Source organism: Aptenodytes patagonicus, chromosome 22 (genome assembly GCF_965638725.1).
Source record: "Aptenodytes patagonicus chromosome 22, bAptPat1.pri.cur, whole genome shotgun sequence".
NCBI classification, from domain to species: Eukaryota; Metazoa; Chordata; class Aves; order Sphenisciformes; family Spheniscidae; genus Aptenodytes; species Aptenodytes patagonicus.
In genome coordinates, this window is record NC_134970.1 from 2,726,731 (window position 1) to 2,739,491 (window position 12,761).

General features: G+C 60.2%; 2 protein-coding genes across 4 annotated transcripts; both read left to right on the plus strand.

Annotated features, from left to right (window-relative positions):
• The first annotated feature begins 562 nt into the window (after positions 1–562).
• CTSE (cathepsin E) lies at positions 563–4,334 on the plus strand. The gene is made up of 8 exons (XM_076357874.1): positions 563–623; positions 1,387–1,504; positions 2,455–2,573; positions 2,665–2,864; positions 3,119–3,241; positions 3,335–3,476; positions 3,584–3,682; positions 3,915–4,334. The coding sequence occupies exons 2-8, from the start codon at positions 1,387–1,389 to the stop codon at positions 4,077–4,079; spliced, it is 966 nt and encodes a 321-aa protein (XP_076213989.1). The 5' UTR covers positions 563–623; the 3' UTR covers positions 4,080–4,334.
• A 3,774-nt stretch (positions 4,335–8,108) lies between these two features.
• Positions 8,109–11,887, plus strand: RAB7B (RAB7B, member RAS oncogene family). 3 transcript variants are annotated; one of them, XM_076357905.1, is made up of 6 exons: positions 8,109–8,180; positions 9,268–9,329; positions 9,481–9,607; positions 9,877–10,092; positions 10,494–10,619; positions 11,112–11,887. In XM_076357905.1, the coding sequence occupies exons 1-6, from the start codon at positions 8,169–8,171 to the stop codon at positions 11,190–11,192; spliced, it is 624 nt and encodes a 207-aa protein (XP_076214020.1). In that variant the 5' UTR covers positions 8,109–8,168; the 3' UTR covers positions 11,193–11,887. The 3 variants fall into 3 exon arrangements, with proteins under 3 accessions (XP_076214020.1, XP_076214022.1, XP_076214021.1); XM_076357906.1 differs by having other exon boundaries at positions 8,113–8,278; XM_076357907.1 differs by lacking the exon at positions 10,494–10,619.
• Positions 11,888–12,761: the final 874 nt, after the last annotated feature.

Consider the following 12,761-nt stretch of genomic DNA (forward strand, 5'->3'; position numbering starts at 1 on the left):
CTTCCATCAGACCGTTGGCTCCGTGGCCATCTCCATCTCTCTGGGCAGACCCCGCCAGCGGCAGTGGGCTGCAGCGAGGTCTGCAGGATGAGCTGCCGGCTGCAGCCGAGGGCTGTGCAAACAGACAGGGCAGATAATGCCGGCATGAAGTCCCCTCTCCCAGCCTGAGGGTCCTTTTCCATCAGTCATGCTGAGCTCCTGCCCAACCCATTGCTGCGAGCAGGCCTGTGCTGGGGCGTGCGGGCTCCCCTGCCAGCTTTGCCCTTGGTTTGCTGCCTCCTAAAACAGATCAAGTCCCCTGTTTCACTGTGCCTCGGCAAGAAAGCATTGCAGCGGGGGATGCAGGGAAGCAGGCTCTAGACCTGCACGCCGGTGGCACTGGGACCCTCAGGGCAGATGAAGGGGGTGCATGACATCGGCAGCATACGCGGCCCCGGGCGAGTGACCAGGACCCTTGCTCCCCCAGGGTGACCCTGATGCGGCACCGCTCCCTGCGGAAGTTGCTGCGGGACCGTGGGCAGCTCTCCCACTTTTGGAAAGCCCACAGGCTCGACATGGTCCAGTACAGCGAGGACTGCACTGCCTTCACAGATGCCAGCGAGCCTCTCATCAACTACCTGGACGTAAGCGTGGCGGCACCGAGGGCTGGGGGGTACTGAGTCCCAGTAGCGTGCCGCAGACACCCCAAAAGCACATTAGTTTGCATGAGTGGTCCCCAAATGCTTCCCATAAAGCCCACGCCTGCTAACGGAGCACGCCTGCAGCCAGTGCCCCAGCGTGCCAGGGCTCGCTGCCTGCCCGCTCCTGCCTGGTCCTTTGTTCTCAGGAATGTGATGATGAGAGGGGACAAGGGACCGCATTCATGGCAGGCGCTGCCAGCCCTCTCCCTGCCTGCCACGCTCCCCGAGCCTGCAGTGCTCTTGGGCACATGGCGGGGAGACAGATTTCCTCCAAAGCTAACACGTACCACACGCATCAGAGAAGATCTCACCACAAAAGACCCAGAGCCAGAGGTGGAGGGTGTTCCCCAGGCCCTTCCCATTCCCCAGCAGCGTGAGGGTCCTGTCCCCAAAGCCCCTGCCACTGTCTGCATCCCACCAATGAGGGTCCCCTCGGGGCCTGGCCTTCCTGCTGAATCCAGCAGGAAGAGGATGGCGCCCACACCTGCCGTCCTGCCTTTTGTTCTCGCCTTGCCTTGTTGTTCCTTAAAGATTTGGCTCCTTTATTTCACCTGGCACAATGTTGCCGTGACAGATCAAACATTGCCCCGGTGTCAGCCATCCCCTGCACCGAACCCCATCAGTTCTCTGCAGACACCCCGGCACAGGCTCCCCTTGGCCAGGATTTCTTGGCGTGCCGACAGCTAACGGCTCTGCTCTTTGCTAGATGGAGTATTTCGGGCAGATCTCCATCGGGACCCCTCCGCAGAACTTCACCGTGATATTCGACACGGGCTCCTCCAACCTCTGGGTGCCGTCTGTCTACTGCGTCAGCAAAGCCTGCGGTGAGCAGGGGCTCCCCAACCGGCCGTCCCCCTCCGGCCAGCTGCAGTGGGACCCTGGGTGACACCCCTGGGGGTGGCCCCAGAGAGGCTGTGGGGTGATCAGCACACACAGCCTAGGGGCCTTGGGGGGACCTTCTCACCCAGCTGAGCCCTCCAAGGCACACGCAGATAACAGAAATCCGGGGTGCGAGCCGGGGGAGCCTCAGCAGGTTTGTTTGCTCAGGCGCAGGTGGCGATCACACCACCAGCACCCAGCACCATCAGCCCACGGGAGATATCGGATGTGCTCTTTAGGCCATTCTTATGGGAGAGCCTTTAAACAAACAAGCAAAGATGATAGCAACGTAGCTTGTCAACAAGGGGCTGGGTGGCAGGAACAAGGTGAGCACAGAAACCACGGCGTGGCTCTGGGCTGGCTGCCCGGGGGCTCGGTGGGTGACAAGCACCAGGCTTGTTTGGGCTGTCAGCGATGAGCCGGCCCTGGCGAGTCCAGACCTCCTGCCCCAGGACACAGAGCATCTCCGAGCAGCCCCAGGGCTCGTCAGGTGCTTCCAGCAGAGCCCAAGGAGGGTTCGGGAAAATAGCTGGATACAGCAGTGTCCGTGGGGCTGCTTCTGTCTGTAACACAGGAACAGCAGTGCTGATCTTCAGGTCTCATAAAAATATTGCACGAGCTAATTCTGCTCCCCTTAACAAACCTCACACCTTTCAGGCAGATTGAAATGGGGTAAGTTTTATCCCTCCTCAAAACGCCAGCATGCCCTGTTGTCTCGTGAGCAGCTCTTTCCCTTGGCAGCATGCCTGTGACACAGGCATTTCGGCGATGCCACGACTTCCCATCGGTTTGCTCCAAGGCCGGTCACTGCCGCCGGCCGTGGCGGGGGCTCCTGGCATCCGTGGCCATGCAGATAAACAACATTTCTGGTGACAGCTCCTATCTTCTTCCCCAGCTACACATGCCAAGTTTCAGCCGTCACAGTCCAACACGTACCAAGCAATAGGGACCCCCTTCTCCATCCAGTACGGGACCGGCAGTTTGACGGGGGTCATCGGATCTGATCAAGTAGTTGTGAGTCATATTGGTTTCTCCTGCTCTGGATAGCGTGCCTGGGACTGGCCTACAGACGCAGCATCACCATCGAGCCTCCTCCTCCCTGCAGGTCGAGGGCCTCACCGTGAGCAACCAGCAGTTTGCAGAGAGCGTCAGCGAGCCGGGAAAAGCCTTCCTGGATGCCGCATTTGATGGGATCCTGGGGCTGGCTTACCCCTCGCTGGCCGTGGATGGGGTCAGCCCCGTCTTCGACAACATGATGGCACAAAATCTGGTGGAGCTGCCCATGTTCTCCGTCTACATGAGCACGTACGGACACGGCTTTGCTCCGGGCTGTTGCTTAGACTCAGGCATTGCTTTTAGGGGGGGCTGCTAAAATCAGGATGTTTTACTGAGATAAAGGGTTTTTTTGGAACCATGCTGAGCATCACAGACCTGAGGCCTTACAGGAATAAAGCAAATGACCCTAAGCATTTGTGGGGAGAGAGTGGGTATAAATCCACCTGTTTAAAATGCGATGCAAAAGAGGGAAAATCCCTCACGTCTCCTCCTCCTCCTGCCAGGAACCCCGACTCCTCCCTGGGAGGAGAGCTGCTCTTTGGTGGCTTTGACCCCTCTCGCTTCACGGGAACCCTGAACTGGGTGCCGGTCACCCAGCAAGGGTACTGGCAGATCCAGCTGGACAAGTGAGTGGTGCTGGGCAGGGAGGGAAGGGTTGGGCTGGGGCGGGGGAGCAGGACAAGTCCCTCCTGGTCCTTCTCTCTTTCCTCCTCTTCCAGCATCAGTCTCGATGGGACAGTGGCTTTCTGCGGGAATGGCTGCCAGGCCATCGTGGACACCGGGACGTCGCTCATCACAGGTCCCACCAAGGATATAAAAGAGTTACAAAGCTATATTGGTGCCATGCCTGTGGATGGAGAGGTGAGAACGAGGGTGGGGAGAGGAGGGGGCAAAGCCCTGGGACCCCCACCCTGCCGGGAGGGACCTCCCATGGAGCAGCACCCCTGAGCTGCCCAGCTCTTTTGCAGTATGCCATGGAGTGCAGCAACCTCAACATGATGCCCAGCGTGACCTTCACCATCAACGGGCTCCCCTACACGCTCAGCGCCCAGGCCTACACCCTCATGGTACGGCTACGGCTCCACCAGCACCAGCGCCCCCAATTCCCATCTGATGGGTTGGAAAAGTGGCTCTGGAGACAAAGGTGGCCCCGAGCCACCTCGGGAGCTGAGCCATGTGTCCCAGCGAGTGATGAGCCCCACTGCTTCGTGCACGGGACCTGCAGTCGCAATTCCTGCACGTTTCCGTGTGCATGAGGCTCTCGGGTTCGTCCGCAGCTTTGCACTTCTCCTTCCCCAGGAGTACAGCGACGGCATGGCCTTCTGCACCAGTGGCTTCCAGGGGATGGACATCGCCCCTCCCGCTGGACCCCTCTGGATTTTGGGCGACGTTTTCATCCGTCAGTTTTACTCCGTCTTTGACCGTGGAAATAACAGGGTGGGGTTGGCCCCCGCCGTCCCTTAGGGCTGTGGCATCCCGTGGGTCAGGAGGGGAACGGAGCCATTGGGCTGCTGCCCTCGGGCAGGGCAGGGGACTTCACCGCTGCATCAGCGTCCCCGGAGGTGATGAAGACACCTGGGGACCACGGCTGAAGACCCCAGCAGAAGTTCGGCCCGTGCCAGGAAGCCATTTCATAGTGAATATAAAAATGTCTTGAGCAGCTCTGTGATCTGCTTCGCAGATTCTCTTTTTTTAAAAATGGGTCAATAAAAGCTTTAATAAAACAAAACCTGCCATGCTCATGTTGTGACGAGCACAGCAGCAACCCTGCAGATCTCGGCTGGGATGCACTGGATTGTTAAATCCTCCTTCCCTGGCCCCTGCCCTCCTCCCCGCCGAGCTAAAATCCTCGGTGCCCCCATGGCACTACCAGGGCTGCACGCTCAGTGTTACCGGAGTCTCCCTGCTCTGGAGGGAGCCTTGGCGGTGCAGGAGATGCTGCTGCCCCTGGGCAGCATTGGATCTGAAAGGTCAGCCCCCATGGTCCTTAGCTGGGATTTCCACGCTGGTAGAAGAGGAGACTTTGCCCACGTAGAGCAGAAAGTCCCAGCAGGCGGCTCTGGGCATCCCCAAGCTCCCCGCCGAGCCCGAGGCAACGGCTGCAGGTAGGGGCAGGGCAGGAGCTGGGTGAGCAGCAAATTCACCGGGAAAATGTGTCGCTTCAGCAGGCTGAGCTGGTGCCGATAAACAAGAAGGTGACTATGAGACTGGAGAGACCCTGGGGCTCTTTCTGCGCCACAAAACTCCCAGAACAACTGGTGATTTCCAGTGAATTTTGCTTTGATCCCTGGGACACTTGCAAAGACAACGTGGTTGGTGGGTGCACGAAGCGAGAGAGGGCAAACCAGCTGCCAAACTCTGCAGCCAGCGGCCGCGGGCTGGGCTGGCTCGGAGGGCGGCGGGGGCCGGGGGAGCTGTGGGGGGCTGCAGGGGGCTGCCGGCCATGCGGCTCCCCGTGAATCACGGCAGCGCATGTGACTTGCTGACAGTGCAAGGGATGTGGGAGAAAGCATGAGCAATCGTGGCTCATGCATGATGCATCCCGAGACACGCATGGAAGGCAGCGAGAAAGGGAAGCACAGAGAAGGGTTATTTTTATCCGTGCCTTTGCTCAGTTTTCCTGGCTGACGCTGAAGCAAGGCCCTGCAGCGGGCTGGCATCGGGGCTGAGGTGCTGGGGTCCTCGTGCCGGGGCTGGGCTTTGCGGCTGCTGCATCTTTCCCAGACTGGAGCAAACTTCAGGGTTGGGTCTGAGAGCGCTGGAAAATTCAGATCGGGTTGTAAACTTTGCGGCTCAGCCTTGTCGTTTGCAATAAAAGAAAATATCTGACTTACTCAGAAACATTGATTGTGCCACTGACCAACATACGGTTTCTGAAACCGGTTCCTGTGTTGACTTCACCTCAGCTGTGCTTTCCCCAGGCACTGAGCAGATAAGGTGCGGGGGCAGCTGGACAAAGGTCTCCTCTCCCTCTTCCAGCTTAACTCTTAGCACGCCAAGGTGCTGCTGGGCACCAGCCCATCACCGCAGCCGTAGGCATTGGGGGAGCATCCAGCTTCCCCAGCACGACGAGGGACCACCTGGTGTCCCTGAACACTGACCGGCAGCAAGAGGTGGCCCAGCCTGGACTCGACCGGTGCAGTGTGCATCCCATGCCCTCTCGGCAGGTCTCGGGGGGTCCTCTCCAGTCCTCCTTCCCACGCACGGCAGATGCTCAGGGGATGTTACTCTAACAAATACTGAGCATCCGAATAGGGAAATAGGGACCAACCGGGCTGCCTCTGTCCCCTGGGGAGCAGAGGTGGCTGAACATCCGCAGGGAACAGTTTAGTCACTTGGACTCCTTTTGCTTTCTTCCCCTTCCCTCATTCTCACTGCCCTGTGAGCCTTGCTGCAGGGAACAGCCCGACCTCTCCTTGTCCACATGAGCCTTTCCTCTGGACGTGGCAGTCCCCAGCCCGCGTTTCATCGTCTCCTAGCTGCGAGATCTTCCTCATAGTCACAGGGCACAAAAACCATGCTTTTTTCCTCAGAATTGCTGACTTGGTGAAGCAATCAGGACAGGCTTGTAGCTGTGGTTGCAGGAGCTGCTGAGCAATGTGTTGGCCATCGCCTCGTCTGCACCACCGCTCCCACCGCCTTCGTTCAGGGTGAAGCTCACACCAGGAGTCGTAGGGAGAGCAGGAGCTCTGGGAAAATCCCTTTTCTCATAAGATCAAACAAAAGTCGGAGCCGGCGCTGAGCCCAGGCTGGGCACCCTGATGGGTACAGCCCCTCCTGCCCGAAAGCAGAAGTGGCTGTGGGCATCATCTATAGCAACGCAACCACAAACCCCATCTCCACCGGCATGGAGAGGCATCAATCATCTGACCGGCTGAGCAACGTCCATCCCACCGGGCTCGGAGGGACACGTGGAGAGGAATGAGGGCAGAAGTAGTCGAGGGGGAGGTTGGGCAATGGAGTCTCGCTGCAAGGGCAAAGGTGAAGTAGCACGACGAAAATAGGCTGAAAACAGGGATTAGGAGAGACCTGCTGCAGGGGAACAGCCTTTTACCCACTGCTGGTGAGAACTGGCTCAGGTGCTTCTCCTGCCTCATCCCAGCTCCTCCCTGCGCTTGCCCTGTGGGGGAAAAAACAGATTTTTCTGGCCAGACAGGTCCCAAAATTACACCTGGGAAGGAGGAGGGGGAGGGTTTGTCCTGCTGAGTGCAGTGATCTTCCCTGAGATCCCATAAGGGATGTCTACAGGAAAAAAAATCTACAAAAATGAGGGCAGCCAGTAGAAAAGCAAAAGCCGGTGGCCTCGGAGGGACGCCGCATCCCCGGGGATGTGGGGGGACCCGTGGGTCGCCCTATGTCCCCAGATGCGGGGTCCCTCCAAGGCGACCAGTGGTTGTTGTTCAGTGTGAGGGAGCCAGGAGGGTTCACAGAAGGGGGGGACACCCTGCTCCCGGTGCAAACCCCGAATCCTATCGAATGCTTGGCAAAGGCTCAGGACCTGCCCTTGCATGCTGGGGAGCACAGCTCTGCCTTTGCAGCCACGGCCAAGTGGGTTTTCCCATGCCAAAGAGCCGTGGCCACCAGCCTGATGCTCAGAGAGATGGCCAGAGGCTTCCTTGGTTGCTCCACAGTGGCAGCTGAAATCCCCAAAATCCCACTTGCCAGCTGAACACGTCCTCCTCCAGGAGATGCCACCAGTTGTGGTTACCAGGGCTCCCATCCTGACATGGTCCCCTCCTTTTAGGGTGCCTGTGGGATGCTGGCGTTGGCCGTGGGTGCTGGGTGGGATCCCCTAAGGACTAGGGGTTGCATGGATATGGCATGGTGTACCAAGGGGCTGCAAACACTCCTGCTTCCCACCCTGCCCCTCTCCTCCTGCCTGCAAAAAGAGACGAAGCCACACAGAGCCCACAGCCCCCTCAAAGGGGGGGGTTGCCCATCTGCTCCCTGCTCTCTGCCAGACTGAGACCCCAGCCCCACCTCGCTTGCCACCATCCCCCCGCCGTCCCCAGCTCCCAAAGCCGCTTATCCCATCCCACGCTATCAGAGCTGCCTGAGCAAAGTCCAGGGTGGCTCCCACGGGCTCCGGGGATGCTGCCAATAGCCCCACTGGGGTTTTGTTCTCAGCCCCAAATAATCCCCCGGCAGGAATGCAGGTAAGAGGTCCCGGGGAGGTGGGTAAAAGGTACCGGGGGATCCTGAGCAAGAGAAAAGGCCAAAAGTCAATCCCAAACTCCAGCAGATGAGGGAACCTTGTTCTCTTTCCACTGTCAGACCCTGAGCCAGGGAGCGCCCAGCAGAGCCTCGGAGCCGAGGGAAACGCTGTGACATCCCAGCGCCCGCCCGCGGCTCCTCCACCGGCTCCGGCAGGATCTCAGCCCCTTTCTGCTGATGTCACGGCACGGGGCCCCACAGCCGCCTTCCCCGGGCGGCGGGCAGGCGGGAATCAGCGCCGGGGACGGCCGCCCTTTCCTGGATCCTCCTCTCTCGCCTCTTCCCTCCCCGGGACGCCGGCTGGAACGGAGCCGAGAGCCTCGGCCGCCCGGCAGACAGATGCCCCGGCAGGTTAGTGCGCTGCCCTCCGGCCCCTCCTGCCACCGGGGCTGCGGCCAAGACTGCAGCTGAGCGGGGGACCCCTGGAGCAACAGCCAGCAGGCAAAAAGGTTGGGAAACTCCATTTTGAGTTTTAAACTGCCTGGCCTCTGAGAAAGCTGTCCGGCACTGGCAAAAGGACTGGAAAGTTTGTGCATGCTGAGACACAAGGCTCTGCCTGTGCCAAGGATGCTGCCCACGGCCGGGCTGGAGCGGCAGAGGGGGTGCAGGAGAGCCTGGACCTCACGGCCAAGAGCCGCCCTGGCAGGGGCGATGTGCCAAGGGGGAACGGCGCAGGGCTGGCCAACACATCGGGGAAAAATGCAGAGATGAGGCTGTCAGTGTTTCCATCTGCGCCTTGGCCGGTGCCGTGCCTGACGCTGCCACGCGGACGGGGCTGCTGAGACCACCGGAGGATGCTTGTCCCCGCCTGGGGAGGGGGTTTGCTGGAGGTGCTCAGGGCTCCTGCCTCAGGATGGCCAGGCACAGAGCACGTGGGGACACCAGGACACGTTGGGGACGTAGCCTGCAGGGAGCCTTTCAGGGTGCTCCCGGGCTGGGTGGCATCCCTGGGCTGTGCTTGGGGCACCCAAGAAAGTCCAGCCGGCCGTGGTCTTCTTTAATAAATGTAATTTTCCCCAGGAGCCCCGGTGTGTGTCAGGTTTAGGGGCAGGGACTGCACTTTAGAGGGAGGGGGAGAGGCAGGGAAGTTGCTCACAGTAGCTTCTAATGGTGATGATTTGGTGCGGTGCGGTGGCGTGTCTGGACGTGCACCGGCACCTCAGGAGCTGGTCCCGGGCGGTGACGTGGGCTGGGCTCGGCACAGGGGTTTCTGCCCTCACCACTGCCGGGACGCAAGCGCAGCAGGGTGCTGGCACGGCACGGACACAGTGCTGGAAGGGTGCGGACATGGCAACGTCCAAGGCCCCGGGATGGCTGGGGTGGGAGGAGGCAGAGGCCGTGGGGAGCAGTGGCTGCTCCCACACCTCCGCCAGTGCCACGGGGCTCGCCGGGAGCCGGTCCCATCCCCGCAGCCGGGTGACCCCTTCTTGTCCCACAGGGCCTGTCCATGGATGCCAGCAAGAAGGTGGATCTGAAGATAATTATCATAGGAGCTCTGGGGTAAGGAGCGGCACTGGCGATGGGAGGGAAGCCCCACGTGTGCGCTGGTCTGGGAGCCTGTGGGTGTGCAGCCCCCATCCTTGCTGCGACCGACCCCCTGAGCCCGGCTTTGCAGTACAAATCCTCACCCGCGTCCCTTCCCTCCCGCCAGCGTGGGCAAAACCTCCCTCCTGCACCAATACGTGCACAAGACGTTTTACGAAGATTACCGCACCACGCTGGGCGCCAGCATCCTGACCAAAGTCCTTGCGGTGGACAACACTCCCCTGAAACTGCAGGTGAGCGGGGCTGGGACTGCCCGGGGTGCCTGCCCGGATCCCGCGGGCACGTGTGTCCCACCATGTCCTGCTGTCCCCAGACGTCTACTGGTGTCATGAGGTGCGGGACTGGATTTGCAGGGCCTGATTTTCAGCTGCTGAAATCCCGCATGAGTTCTGGGGGCTCAGCACTCCCTGAAGCTGGTCCCCTGATCTTAACAGAGCACAGGGCTGCAAACACCCGCGCCGCTCGTGTCATGTGTCTGTACCCGTGCCCTTCTCTGCCCTAGATCTGGGACACGGGGGGACAGGAGCGATTCCGGTCCATGGTGTCGACCTTTTACAAAGGCTCAGACGGCTGCATGCTGGCCTTTGACGTGACGGACAGGGAGTCCTTTGAGTCCCTAGACAACTGGAGAGATGACTTCCTGGAGAAGGTCATTCCAAGGGAGCAAGATTTCCCCATGGTCGTCCTGGGGAACAAAATAGACATCTGCGATCGGCAGGTAAGGGTGGAGGAGAGAGAACAGGGTGCATGGATTGGGATGCCTTAGTACCCCAAAAGTTTACGAGCGCTGATCCTTCGCCTGCAGAACCAGCCTTCTTCCAATGCTCACATGAAAACCAGGGCTCCCGGGCGAGGAGCGGCTGGGCACCCAGTGCTGCCGCCTCCCCCGTGCCCCTCGGAGGGCACAAGCAGCATCCCTCCACTGCCCTTCGCAGCAGAGATTGTCCCCACTGAAGGCAGCAGGAACTAAGTATCTCAGATAGCTGCCTGCGCTGCCGGCATCCTGCCCTCACCCTGCAGTGCCTGGATGGCCCCAGAGCGTCCCCTCTGCCAACTCTCCAGCAGCTACGGGCAGCCCTGCACAGGGCTGTGTCCTGGCTCCATCCTCCTTTCCTGCAGGTACCCAAGGAGATTGCCTCAGCCTGGTGCAAGGAGAAAGACATCCCTTATTTTGAAGTCAGCGCCAAGAATAACATCAATGTTGCAGAGGCTTTCGAGACCCTCGCAAAGCAGGCATTAACAACGGTGAGCATCGCTCCCGCACCAAGCCTGTGCCCGCAGCAGGGATTTGGGTGGGAGCCGGACTCAGCCGCTCCCCGCAGCTGATCCGACAGACCCTCACAGCCCACCTTCTGATGCAGAATATCTTCTATTCATAACGTGTAGGAGAGCCCCAGGAAGAGAAACAGATCAGTGTTTGATTTCTTAAAATAGATCTAAAAAAAGTTAGAAAAGAATAAGAATTGTTATTTCTCTTTGCCTGTGGTGACAGGAATGGGGCATGTGGCACCACACAGTGCGCTAGCACTGTCCTCTAGCGGCCATCCCACGGGGACCTTCGTGTCCCCACGCCAAGCAAGCGGGGTGGCCCCACTCCTCAGCTGAGCCAGGCAGCTTTTCCCTGGATTTTGTCTTTAATCACGAATCAAGACTGAACCTGTTCCCCAGTCCTTAGGTCCGCTCAGGCTAAACTCTGAGCTAACGTCACTCACCCTTTCTCTTCTCTGCTTTTTCCAGTATAAAGGGATTTTTGAGAGTTATTTAACCGACTCCATCAAACTTACTCCCAATGACAAGCCCAAGAAGAGCTGCTGCTGACCCCGGGCACGCTGCCGCGCTCCAGGCTGTCCTGCGCGAGCACGGCCCAGCCGAGCACCCCACGATGCCCAAGGCTGGAGCCCTGCCCAGGAGGACCGTGCCCTCCGCCCGCCCCACCCCAGCCGCAGAGGTTGGCCAAGCCAGGACACAGGAGGGCCGCCGCTCGACACGCCAGGGCCAGCTGGCTGCGCATCCCGGGGCTTGCTGCTTCCCACATCTCCGGAGCTGCTCTCCCAAACCAGCAGCCTCCCAAATCGCCGCTGCATCACGGTGGCCCCGTCCCCCTTGAACCACTGCTGTGTGGCACCCGAGTGGGAGATCCCCCTGCGGTGACGGTGCCAGGGAGCCAGGCAGTGCTCCTGATGCCTTGCCAGAGACCATGACCTTGGCCCCGCGGGTGACCCTTCCCGGTGCGTGGACTGGTGGCCCTGCGGCGCTCACGGTGCTCACAGTGCGTACGGGCTGTCCTGGGGGAGGAGTGGGGCTCATGGCCACGGCACAGGTCTGAGAGCAGACCCCTCCCGGAGTCAGCCACTGCGGATGTAAGCGTTCCATGCCTCAGTTTCCCCTGCTCTCATGCACACCCCCTGTCAAACACCTTCCACCTCCCGCGTCACTGGTGAGGATCCTAAGTAAAGCACTTTGTCAGGGATTCTTTTTTTAAAAAAAAAGAAATTAAATATTTCATTTTTTTTTATATATATATGTGTTGCAAAATGTTCCTGTGGTCCGGCAGCAGGAGGACGGGGTGCGGGCTCCGGGTTCTTGCGCTGTCCCGTGGGCCATGCTCCAGACTTTCCTCCGGCGAGGCCAGCTTCTCGGGGCAGGAGGATGCATTTGGGGACTGGATTTTTTTTCCAGTGCAAATTTTGGGTCAGGGGAGAGAGGAGGCATCTGGGGCATCGTGCAAAGTGGGTGTGCAGTGGTGGTGTGGGGGCCTGGCCGGGGCAGCTGTCAGCAGAGGGAGCCTGCTGGGAGCCGAGCCGAGCGATCGCTTCCCTTCTTGCACCCATCTTGCTCTGGCTCAGGCACCTTTGAGAAGCTGGACCCAGGCACAGGCTGGGGCTGACCAGAGAGGTGGCCGTGGCCACCCTGTGCCACCTTCCCTGCAGCCTCGGGAGCCACATCCCTGGGGCTGCAGCACCCTGCTTGCTGCAGAGCCATAGGGCTGGATGGACCCGGGGAGAACCCCAGCCAGGCACCCTGCCCCGTGGCTGCCCGGGCAGGTCTCCACGGGACCTCCTGCCCTCTCGCCACCCTTCTCCAGACCCATCCACACTGACCCCAGTGGTCCTGCAGAGCTTCCCAGGGGCCGTGGGGGCTCTGCCCTGGCATCACCCAGACCTTTCCATGAGCAACAACCCCATCGCGGCTGTTCCCCACTCAGGACCACCGAGCCGTGACACGAGCTGGGGATGGCACCCATCTGCGCTGGTGGCCGGGCATGGGGCCAGCGGGTGCATGCGGGCAGGGCGAAACCTGAGCAAGGGCTTGGCACAGGGGCCGCGGGGGGCCGCCGTGCCATAATTAGCCTGCCAGCCTCCAGAGAGACACGTAGAGATGTTCCCA